Below are 13,063 nucleotides of genomic sequence, written 5' to 3' on the forward strand. Positions count from 1 at the left end.
TCTGTCTCAAGGGATGACGTTCCGCAGACCAGAGTGGGTCATTGTCACGACCGACGCCAGTCTGATGGGCTGGGGCGCGGTCTGGGGATCCCTGAAAGCTCAGGGTCTTTGGTCTCGGGAAGAATCTCTTCTACCGATAAATATTCTGGAACTGAGAGCGATATTCAATGCTCTCAAGGCCTGGCCTCGGCTAGCGAGGACCAAGTTCATACGGTTTCAATCAGACAACATGACATCTGTTGCGTACATCAACCATCAGGGGGGAACAAGGAGTTCCCTAGCGATGGAAGAAGTGACCAAAATCATTCTATGGGCGGAGTCTCACTCCTGCCACCTGTCTGCTATCCACATCCCAGGAGTGGAAAATTGGGAAGCGGATTTTCTGAGTCGTCAGACATTGCATCCGGGGGAGTGGGAACTCCATCCGGAAATCTTTGCCCAAGTCACTCACCTGTGGGGCATTCCAGACATGGATCTGATGGCCTCTCGTCAGAACTTCAAAGTTCCTTGCTACGGGGCCAGATCCAGGGATCCCAAGGCGGCTCTAGTGGATGCACTAGTAGCACCTTGGACCTTCAAACTAGCTTATGTGTTCCCGCCATTTCCTCTCATCCCCAGGCTGGTAGCCAGGATCAATCAGGAGAGGGCGTCGGTGATCTTGATAGCTCCTGCGTGGCCACGCAGGACTTGGTATGCAGATCTGGTGAATATGTCATCGGCTCCACCTTGGAAGCTACCTTTGAGACGAGACCTTCTCGTTCAGGGTCCGTTCGAACATCCGAATCTGGTTTCACTCCAGCTGACTGCTTGGAGATTGAACGCTTGATTTTATCGAAGCGAGGATTCTCAGATTCTGTTATCGATACTCTTGTTCAGGCCAGAAAGCCTGTAACTAGAAAGATTTACCACAAAATTTGGAAAAAATATATCTGTTGGTGTGAATCTAAAGGATTCCCTTGGGACAAAGTTAAGATTCCTAGGATTCTATCCTTCCTTCAAGAAGGATTGGAAAAAGGATTATCTGCAAGTTCCCTGAAGGGACAGATTTCTGCCTTGTCGGTATTACTTCACAAAAAGCTGGCAGCTGTGCCAGATGTTCAAGCCTTTGTTCAGGCTCTGGTTAGAATCAAGCCTGTTTACAAACCTTTGACTCCTCCTTGGAGTCTCAATTTAGTTCTTTCAGTTCTTCAGGGGGTTCCGTTTGAACCCTTACATTCCGTTGATATTAAGTTATTATCTTGGAAAGTTTTGTTTTTAGTTGCGATTTCTTCTGCTAGAAGAGTCTCAGAATTATCTGCTCTGCAGTGTTCTCCTCCTTATCTGGTGTTCCATGCAGATAAGGTGGTTTTACGTACTAAACCTGGTTTTCTTCCAAAAGTTGTTTCTAACAAAAACATTAACCAGGAGATTATCGTACCTTCTCTGTGTCCAAAACCAGTTTCAAAGAAGGAACGTTTGTTGCACAATTTGGATGTTGTTCGCGCTCTAAAATTCTATTTAGATGCTACAAAGGATTTTAGACAAACATCTTCCTTGTTTGTTGTGTATTCAGGTAAAAGGAGAGGTCAAAAAGCAACTTCTACCTCTCTCTCTTTTTGGATTAAAAGCATCATCAGATTGGCTTACGAGACTGCCGGACGGCAGCCTCCCGAAAGAATCACAGCTCATTCCACTAGGGCTGTGGCTTCCACATGGGCCTTCAAGAACGAGGCTTCTGTTGATCAGATATGTAGGGCAGCGACTTGGTCTTCACTGCACACTTTTACCAAATTTTACAAGTTTGATACTTTTGCTTCTTCTGAGGCGATTTTTGGGAGAAAGGTTTTGCAAGCCGTGGTGCCTTCCATTTAGGTGACCTGATTTGCTCCCTCCCTTCATCCGTGTCCTAAAGCTTTGGTATTGGTTCCCACAAGTAAGGATGACGCCGTGGACCGGACACACCTATGTTGGAGAAAACAGAATTTATGTTTACCTGATAAATTTCTTTCTCCAACGGTGTGTCCGGTCCACGGCCCGCCCTGGTTTTTTAATCAGGTCTGATAATTTATTTTCTTTAACTACAGTCACCACGGTACCATATGGTTTCTCCTATGCAAATATTCCTCCTTAACGTCGGTCGAATGACTGGGGTAGGCGGAGCCTAGGAGGGATCATGTGACCAGCTTTGCTGGGCTCTTTGCCATTTCCTGTTGGGGAAGAGAATATCCCACAAGTAAGGATGACGCCGTGGACCGGACACACCGTTGGAGAAAGAAATTTATCAGGTAAACATAAATTCTGTTTTTCCTGGATTGATCTAACTACTCTCTATGTTTATATCTCAGTTGGATTCCTAATCCAAGTATACGGGAACAATTCTAATACTACCATCTCACTGAAACTGAGAGAAGATAGAAAGGGTACTAATATCTGTTTTTGTATAGCTGGAGAATATGTCTTAATGATAGAGTACCAACCATATAAAAATTTCTTAATTCTTTTTTCAGACAGAGACTGGAGATGGTAAGATTAAAAAATAATCTGTTCCTGTATCATTTGAGTGACTACTGCGAGAGGGGGCGCTCTTCTGGCTTTCCAACTTTTTAATATACACTGTCTTACAACTAATATTGTAATATTTAGGGGGTATATCCAGAAACAATCTTGACTATTAAGGGTCTTAACTAATAAGACAATGTCCTGGAATGTGAGGGAGATAAATGAGTTATGGACAATATTAAACCAGTATGTGATTTTTTGCCATAGCTGTCTTATCTTAGGGCAAGCCCAAAACATATGAAACAAATCAGCATTTTGATAATATCTTGGACACTCTGCGGATCCACCCTGATAGTACTTGGCAATTTTCGCTGGATATAAGTAGAAATTATTTATGAATTTCATGTGTGATTCCTTCCAATTTGAAGGAATTAAACACTTATCTAGACTGTTAAAGCTCTGGGAAATTCTATCCTGATCTATATCTGGAATTAGCGGTAACCAAAAATTACAAATCTTATCCAGCATACCTTGAGATTGTTTTGACAACATGATGTCATACATTAATGAAATTGATGTTGTGCCGGCGATAAATCTTTGTAGGAGAATCCTAACCTCAGACCACGCAATAGACAAAGGTAACCTCCATTTTTGTGCAGAGATAAAGTGTCTGATCTGAAAAAATGCAAATAAGTCGGATCTGTGCAGATTAAATGCGGCAAACAAAGTTTCCCCTTGTAGTACTAACTCATCCGGACCTAATAATTGACATACCCGATTTAATCCTTTTTCTGCCCAAAGCTTAAAAACCTTCTGGTTAATACCTGGTAGAAAAAGAGGGTTACCCTGGATAGGAAGGAATTCCGAAAAAGAAAAATCTATCTCCAATATTTTACAAAATGTATGCCATGCAAAAACTATATTTTTAAATGTGATCATTGTAGAGACATTAAAAGGTAGCTGTCTAGGTTTACAATGAATTATAGCTGCCAAAGCAAAAGGGTGGATCAAAAAAGATTCTTCTTCATAGGTGGAATAAATGTCTGTCTTGGCCAGCCAATCAATTGCAATTTTCAATAGTGAGGCAATATTATATAGTCTAATGTCTGGAAATGATAGCCCGGCGGCCCCTGATTTCTGTGATAGTCTTGCTAATGACATGCAAGGTTTTTTATTCCCCCATATAAATTTCGAAAAATGAGAACACCATTTTCTTAAATCACTATTACATAACAATATCGGTAAATTTTGTAGAGGATAAAGCAACCGTGGGAAAATAATAGTTTTGACTAGATTGACTCTCGCCATTAAAGACAATGGAAAGGAAGTCCATAGTTGCAGATCAACTTTAATTTTTTGAAATAGAGAAATATAATTATCAGCATACCAGTATTTAGGGTTTCTTCTGTTAAGTGTGATCAGTCCACGGGTCATCATTACTTCTGGGATATTAACTCCTCCCCAACAGGAAGTGCAAGAGGATTCACCCAGCAGAGCTGCATATAGCTCCTCCCCTCTACGTCACTCCCAGTCATTCTCTTGCACCCAACGACTAGATAGGAGGTGTGAGAGGGCTATGGTGATTATACTTAGTTTTATATCTTCAATCAAAAGTTTGTTATTTTAAAATAGCACCGGAGTGTGTTATTACCTCTCTGGCAGAGTTTGACGAAGAATCTACCAGAGTTTTTGCTATGATTTTAGCCGGAGTAGTTAAGATCATATTGCTGTTTCTCGGCCATCTGAGGAGAGGTAAACTTCAGATCAGGGGACAGCGGGCAGATGAATCTGCATAGAGGTATGTAGCAGCTTTTATTTTCTGACAATGGAATTGATGAGAAAATCCTGCCATACCGATATAATGTCATGTATGTATACTTTACACTTCAGTATTCTGGGGAATGGTACTTCACTAGAATTACACTGTATGAAGTACATTAAGCTGTTTAATAACTAGAAATTATGTTTAACGTTTTTGCTGGAATGTAAAATCGTTTTCATTTGCTGAGGTACTGAGTGAATAAATGTTTGGGCACCATTTTCCCACTTGGCAGTTGCTTAATCTTTTTCTGACAGTTTCTGTTCTCTCTCACTGCTGTGTGTGAGGGGGAAGGGCCGTTTTTTGGCGCCTTTTCTATGCATCAGTTATTTCAGTCAGCAGCTCATTGTATTTCCTGCATGATCCGGTTCATCTCTACAGAACTCAGGGGTCTTCAAACTTATTTTGAGGGAGGTAATTTCTCTCAGCAGAGCTGTGAGAATTATAGTTGACTGTGATAAAAAACGTTTATTCTGTAATTGTTTCCTGCTTTCAGAATTTGTTATCTTTGCTATTGGGATTAAACCTTTGCTAAAGTTGTGTTGTTTACAAGGATTGAGGCTATAACTGTTTCAATTTATTAATTTTCAACTGTCATAGATTTTCTGTGCTTCTTAAAGGCACAGTACGTTTTTAATATTATTCTAATTGAATTGTATTCTAAGTTGCAAGTTTATTTGCTAGTGTGTTAAACATGTCTGATTCAGAGGAAGATACCTGTGTCATTTGTTGCAATGCCAAAGTGGAGCCCAATAGAAATTTATGTAGTAACTGTATTGATGCTACTTTAAATAAAAGTCAATCTGTACAAATTGAACAAATTTCACCAAACAACGAGGGGAGAGTTATGCCGACTAACTCGCCTCACGTGCCAGTACCTGCATCTCCCGCTCGGGAGGTGCGTGATATTGTAGCGCCGAGTACATCTGGCCGGCCATTACAAATCACATTACAGGATATGGCTTCTGTTATGACTGAAGTTTTGGCTAAATTACCAGAACTAAGAGGTAAGCGTGATCACTCTGGGGTGAGAACAGAGTGCGCTGATAATATTAGGGCCATGTCAGATACTGCGTCACAGGTTGCAGAACATGAGGACGGAGAACTTCATTCTGTGGGTGACGGTTCTGATCCAAACAGACTGGATTCAGATATTTCAAATTTTAAATTTAAACTGGAAAACCTCCGTGTATTACTAGGGGAGGTGTTAGCGGCTCTGAATGATTGTAACACAGTTGCAATACCAGAGAAAATGTGTAGGTTGGATAAATATTTTGCGGTACCGACGAGTACTGAGGTTTTTCCTATACCTAAGAGAATTACTGAAATTGTTTCTAAGGAGTGGGATAGACCCGGTGTGCCGTTCTCACCCCCTCCGATATTTAGAAAAATGTTTCCAATAGACGCCACCACACGGGACTTATGGCAAGCGGTCCCTAAGGTAGAGGGAGCAGTTTCTACTTTAGCTAAGCGTACCACTATCCCGGTGGAGGATAGCTGTGCTTTTTCAGATCCAATGGATAAAAAATTAGAGGGTTACCTTAAGAAAATGTTTGTTCAACAAGGTTTTATATTGCAACCCCTTGCATGCATTGCGCCGATCACAGCTGCAGCGGCGTTCTGGATTGAGTCTCTGGAAGAGAACATTAGTTCAGCTACTCTGGACGACATTACGGACAGGCTTAGAGTCCTTAAACTAGCTAATTCATTCATTTCGGAGGCCGTAGTACATCTAACTAAACTTACGGCGAAGAATTCAGGATTCGCCATTCAGGCACGCAGGGCGCTGTGGCTAAAATCCTGGTCAGCTGATGTTACTTCTAAGTCTAAATTGCTTAATATACCTTTCAAAGGGCAGACCTTATTCGGGCCCGGGTTGAAAGAGATTATCGCTGACATTACAGGAGGTAAAGGCTATGCCCTGCCTCAGGACAAAGCCAAAACTAAGACTAGACAGTCTAATTTTCGTTCCTTTCGTAATTTCAAAGCAGGAGCAGCATCAACTTCCTCTGCACCAAAACAGGAAGGAGCTGTTGCTCGCTACAGACAAGGCTGGAAACCTAACCAGTCCTGGAACAAGGGCAAGCAGACCAGGAAACCTACTGCTGCCCCTAAAACGGCATGAATTGAGGGCCCCCGATCCGGGATCGGATCTAGTGGGGGGCAGGCTTTCTCTCTTCGCCCAGGCTTGGGCAAGAGATGTCCAGGATCCCTGGGCGCTAGAAATAATATCTCAGGGATACCTTCTGGACTTCAAATACTCTCCTCCAAGAGAGAGATTTCATCTGTCAAGGTTGTCAACAATCCAGACAAAGAAAGAGGCGTTTCTACGCTGCGTACAAGAGCTCTTGTTAATGGGAGTAATCCACCCAGTTCCACGATCGGAACAGGGACAGGGGTTTTACTCAAATCTGTTTGTGGTTCCCAAAAAGGAGGGAACTTTCAGACCAATCCTGGACTTAAAGATCCTAAACAAGTTCCTAAGAGTTCCATCGTTCAAGATGGAGACTATTCGGACAATTTTACCTATGATCCAAGAGGGTCAGTACATGACCACTGTAGATTTAAAAGATGCTTACCTTCACATACCGATTCACAAAGATCATTACCGGTACCTAAGGTTTGCCTTCCTAGACAGGCATTACCAGTTTGTAGCTCTTCCATTCGGATTGGCTACAGCTCCAAGAATCTTCACAAAGGTTCTGGGTGCTCTTCTGGCGGTACTAAGACCGCGGGGAATCTCGGTAGCTCCATACCTAGACGACATTCTGATTCAAGCTTCAAGCTTTCAAACTGCCAAGTCTCATACAGAGTTAGTACTGGCATTTCTAAGGTCACATGGATGGAAGGTGAACGAAAAGAAAAGTTCACTCGTTCCACTCACAAGAGTTCCCTTCCTGGGGACTCTTATAGATTCTGTAAAAATGAAGATTTACCTGACAGAGGACAGGTTAACAAGACTTCAAAGTGCTTGCCGCACCCTTCATTCCATTCAACACCCGTCAGTGGCTCAATGCATGGAGGTAATCGGCTTAATGGTAGCGGCAATGGACATAGTACCCTTTGCACGCCTACACCTCAGACCACTGCAACTGTGCATGCTAAGTCAGTGGAATGGGGATTACTCAGACTTATCCCCTTCTCTGAATCTGGATCAAGAGACCAGAAATTCTCTCTTTGGTGGCTTTCTCGGCCACATCTGTCCAGGGGGATGCCATTCAGCAGACCAGACTGGACAATTGTAACAACAGACGCCAGCCTTCTAGGTTGGGGTGCCGTCTGGAATTCTCTGAAGGCTCAGGGACAATGGAGTCAGGAGGAGAGTCTCCTGCCAATAAACATTCTGGAATTGAGAGCAGTTCTCAATGCCCTCCTGGCTTGGCCCCAGTTGACAACGCGGAGTTTCATCAGGTTTCAGTCGGACAACATCACGACTGTAGCTTACATCAACCATCAGGGAGGGACACGAAGCTCCCTAGCTATGATGGAAGTATCAAAGATAATTCGCTGGGCAGAGTCTCACTCTTGCCACCTGTCAGCAATCCACATTCCGGGAGTGGAGAACTGGGAGGCGGATTTCTTAAGTCGTCAGACTTTTCATCCGGGGGAGTGGGAACTTCATCCGGAGGTCTTTGCCCAAATACTTCGACGTTGGGGCAAACCAGAGATAGATCTCATGGCGTCTCGACAGAACGCCAAGCTTCCTCGTTATGGGTCCAGATCCAGGGATCCAGAAGCAGTCCTGATAGATGCCCTGACAGCACCTTGGGATTTCAGGATGGCTTACGTGTTTCCACCCTTCCCGATGCTTCCTCGATTGATTGCCAGAATCAAACAAGAGAGAGCATCAGTGATTCTAATAGCACCTGCGTGGCCACGCAGGACTTGGTATGCAGATCTGGTGGACATGTCATCCTGTCCACCTTGGTCTCTACCCCTGAAACAGGACCTTCTGATACAGGGTCCCTTCAAACATCAAAGTCTAACTTCTCTGAAGCTGACTGCTTGGAAATTGAACGCTTGATTTTATCAAGACGTGGGTTTTCTGAGTCAGTTATTGATACCTTAATACAGGCTAGGAAACCTGTTACCAGAAAGATTTACCATAAGATATGGCGTAAATACCTATATTGGTGTGAATCCAAAGGTTACTCTTGGAGTAAGGTTAGGATTCCTAGGATATTGTCTTTTCTACAAGAAGGTTTAGAAAAGGGTTTATCCGCTAGTTCATTAAAGGGACAGATCTCAGCTCTGTCCATTCTGTTACACAAACGTCTGTCAGAAGTTCCTGACGTCCAGGCTTTTTGTCAGGCTTTGGCCAGGATTAAGCCTGTGTTTAAAACGGTTGCTCCACCATGGAGTTTACACCTTGTTCTTAATGTTTTACAGGGCGTTCCGTTTGAACCCCTTCATTCCATTGATATAAAGTTGTTATCTTGGAAAGTTCTATTTTTAATGGCTATTTCCTCGGCTCGAAGAGTCTCTGAGTTATCAGCCTTACATTGTGATTCTCCTTATTTGATTTTTCATTCGGATAAGGTAGTTCTGCGTACTAAACCTGGGTTCTTACCTAAGGTAGTTACTAACAGGAATATCAATCAAGAGATTGTTGTTCCTTCTTTATGCCCAAATCCTTCTTCGAAGAAGGAACGTCTACTGCACAACCTGGATGTAGTCCGTGCTCTAAAATTTTACTTACAGGCAACTAAGGAATTTCGACAAACGTCTTCTCTGTTTGTCGTTTACTCTGGGCAGAGGAGAGGTCAAAAAGCTTCTGCTACCTCTCTTTCTTTTTGGCTTCGTAGCATAATTCGTTTAGCTTATGAGACTGCTGGACAGCAGCCTCCTGAAAGGATTACAGCTCATTCCACTAGAGCTGTGGCTTCTACTTGGGCCTTTAAGAATGAGGCCTCTGTTGAACAGATTTGCAAGGCTGCAACTTGGTCTTCGCTTCATACTTTTTCCAAATTTTCCAAATTTGACACTTTTGCTTCATCGGAGGCTATTTTTGGGAGAAAGGTTCTTCAGGCAGTGGTTCCTTCTGTATAAAGAGCCTGCCTATCCCTCCCGTCATCCGTGTACTTTTGCTTTGGTATTGGTATCCCAGAAGTAATGATGACCCGTGGACTGATCACACTTAACAGAAGAAAACATAATTTATGCTTACCTGATAAATTCCTTTCTTCTGTAGTGTGATCAGTCCACGGCCCGCCCTGTTCTAAGGCAGGTAAATATTTTTTAATTTATACTCCAGTCACCACTTCACCCTTGGCTTTTCCTTTCTCGTTGGTCCTTGGTCGAATGACTGGGAGTGACGTAGAGGGGAGGAGCTATATGCAGCTCTGCTGGGTGAATCCTCTTGCACTTCCTGTTGGGGAGGAGTTAATATCCCAGAAGTAATGATGACCCGTGGACTGATCACACTACAGAAGAAAGGAATTTATCAGGTAAGCATAAATTATGTTTTTTGTGTAATACAAGCCCTAGATATTTAATGGTCTCCACCTCCTTAAAAGTATTAATAGCAAGTCTAGAGGGAGATTTACCCACCATCATCAATTCGCTTTTCCCGGTGTTGACTTTGTAGCCTGAGAATGAGCTAAACTCTTCCAGTAACTGGATCAAGATTGGGATGGATTGCTGTAAATTCTCTATAAAAAGTAAAATATCATCCGCGTATAATAATATATTCAGGCAAAATGAACCCAGGGGGATCCCAGTTAAATACTTTCTCACTTGGTTCGCAAGTGGTTCTAACGCTATATTAAACAATAGAGGAGATAGTGGGCATCCTTGTCGTGTACCACGCTGCAGAACATTTTTAGGAGAGATAATGCCATTTACCACTAGGTGAGATATAGGTTTTGAATATATTCTATGAATACATTTTGCATAATTCCCTCTAATACCAAATTTTCCTAATGATGTAAATAAGTGTTCCCATACTATGGAATTGAACGCTTTAACTGCGTCTAATGTTAAGACTGCCATATCATGTCTTCTATTTGACTGTTCATGATTCCATGCATAGTCCAGGAAAGTTGTTAATTTGCGTATATTCTTGCTTGAGTTTCTGCTAGTCATGAACCCCGTTTGATCCGGATGAATAAGTTTTTGTAAACAGAGAGAAAATCTGCTGGCTAAAATAGCTGTTAGAATCTTATAGTCAGAGTTTAAGACCGATATTGGTCTGTAAGAAGCCGGATCCTCTGCATCTTTATCTTTGCCGGTTTTGTATCTGACAATCTCTGATACGTTAATGGCAGCCATTTTATCTGATTGTGTAAAATACTGATGCCAAGCTTTGTTTTTTCATGTTTAAATCAGTATCTTATCCTTTCAAAATCAGCCTTGCATCATCATTCCATATCGTCAAACACCATGAAGTTGGCATTGGTACAAAATATTGTGAAACACACCAGCATTTTTACATGATACTGAACTGAGTCAGTATGGCATGTCACAGGGTGGATTTGATTTAAATTAAATTGATTTTAATCAAAATGTAAATCACTAGTTGGTAAACCTGGGTTTAAATAATGGTTTTCTACATAAAGGTTTCATTTTTAGAATAATAATAATAATAATAATTCAGATTATTTTTCCAGCTATATTAAAAAATTTCTGATTTAGTTATTTACCATTAGAAGTACATAGATAATTATGAAATGATTATGAAGTGAACTATCTCCAGTTTAATAGGTTAATCATTCATATTTGATCAACTTTTCAGTTTTACTTTATTAGAAAAATAAAAATAATCATCACCTTAATAATAATTTAAATAATTTTATTTAACTAAACAATACTAATTACCTTAATAAAACAATTCAATTGTTAATTTAAACCAAAACAATACCATTATATGTTTCATTTTTACTGCTTGCCTCTCCCTCCTCACACTTAGGTCCTTGTGCAGATCTATTCCACTACAAGCATCCTTCTATTCATTGAGCTTCTTTAAACTTAGTGAGGGGTTGATGGCAGCCATTTTATCTAACGGTGTGAAATTCTGTGTATATAGAATTGCAGGGGAACAATGGGATTAAGGGGACAGTAATGTCCACTTGAAACTGTCTTGGTTCAGATAGAACATACAGTTTTAAACAACTTTCCATTGTACTTCTATTATCCATTGTACTTCTATTATCTTATTTGCTTCATTTTCTTGTTATCCTTTGTTGAAAAGGATACATAGGTAGGCTCAGGAGCAGCAATCCACTAATAGGAGCTAGCACTGACTGGTAGCTGCACATATGTGTCTTGTCACTGACTTCCCCCTGTGTTCAGCTAGCTCCCAGTAGTGCATTGCTGCTCCTTCAACAAAGGATACCAAGAGAATGAACACATTTTATAATAGAAGCAAACTGGAAAGTTGTTTAAAATTGTATGTTCTCTCTGAATCATAAAATAAATAAATGGGGTTTATGCCCCTTTTTGTTTCTCAATTTGTATGTTTATTTTATAAAATTCTTGCTGTGAAGAAGAAGCATGTTATTTCTGCAGACACAAAATCACAATTGTGAGAACTACAAAACCAAGAATATGCGATAATATCATCTAAAAAATGTCCAAAATAATCTTACTGAGACATCTGGGAGAGCATGACATTGTGAAAACATCAATGATTTGAATCCACCCTGTCTTGTCATTGACAATCTATACCAAAAAGCGTCTCCATGCTCGTATACTACTGCGCATTGTTTAATCAGTAGCGGTCTTTGGGTCTAATCTGTTATTGAGGCATTTTGACGTTTTTTAGTCTGCCTGGAATGTTAATGCATGTCAGTAAATCTAGATGATATAATGTGTGTAGATTTGGGACACTATCAATATGCATTTGTGCTTATGTCATGCTTGCATCATGCTTAATTTCTGTCCTGTCTTCGCCAATTTTTAGTGTTTGCCAATTTACTCTGTTGGTTCCAACATATCTGTGTATGTGTTTCACTATAGTGTGAATGTGTTTGAGACACACAGGCTATTATCATTATGCCAGTATATTTCCAACCTAGCCTGTGACATATACCCTGCACATCACAACTACTTCAGTACTTTTCTCCACTCTCATATCCTTTACTCTTCTTCTTCACCTGTTTTCATAGGTTTGAAATAGAGATTGAACCCATATTTGGGGTTATGGCCCTATATGATGCCAAAGAAAAGAAAAAGGTAAGCATTGACATCTCATACCGGTCATCTTTAATATGGACACATAATGTAATACCTCTCAATGTTAATGTTGTCTTATGTACCCTCAGATATCGGAAGGGTTCCACTTTGATCTGAACTCAGATTCTATGAAGAACATGTTGCGATCACAAGGAGGACATCCTGCCCCCTCCACACTGGCCCGCTCTGCTATTTTCTCAATAACATACCCTTCCCCTGATATCTACCTCGTCATCAAGGTACCCACAGATCTGTGTGTGTGTGTGTGTGTGACAGCTAGTATGTGTATATGAGCAGTTCTCTAGAGATTTGTGTATATTGTGTGTACGTGTAGTGAGGCTTTTCTTTCATGTAATTAGCAAGAGTCCATGAGCTAGTGACATATGGGATATACCTTCCTACCAGGAGGGGCAAAGTTTCCCAAACCTCAAAATGCCTATAAATACACCCCTCACCACACCCACAAATCAGTTTTACAAACTTTGCCTCCTATGGAGGTGGTGAAGTAAGTTTGTGCTAGATTCTACGTTGATATGCGCTCCGCAGCAGGTTGGAGCCCGGTTTTCCTCTCAGCGTGCAGTGAATGTCAGAGGG

General features: G+C 41.3%; 2 protein-coding genes across 2 annotated transcripts in view; one reads left to right on the forward strand and one right to left on the reverse strand.

The window, feature by feature from the left end:
• Positions 1-13,063, reverse strand: part of LOC128663515 (golgin subfamily A member 6-like protein 22) — a 274,060-nt gene that overhangs the window by 210,093 nt on the left and 50,904 nt on the right. The gene's annotated exons all lie outside the window — the stretch shown is intronic.
• DOCK6 (dedicator of cytokinesis 6) overlaps positions 1-13,063 on the forward strand; it is a 360,578-nt gene that overhangs the window by 106,199 nt on the left and 241,316 nt on the right. The window contains 2 exon segments of the mRNA XM_053717880.1: positions 12,403-12,469; positions 12,559-12,708. Coding sequence (XP_053573855.1) covers positions 12,403-12,469; positions 12,559-12,708 — 217 coding nt within the window.

The sequence above is a fragment of the Bombina bombina genome, chromosome 6 (assembly GCF_027579735.1).
Source record: "Bombina bombina isolate aBomBom1 chromosome 6, aBomBom1.pri, whole genome shotgun sequence".
Lineage (NCBI taxonomy): Eukaryota > Metazoa > Chordata > Amphibia > Anura > Bombinatoridae > Bombina > Bombina bombina.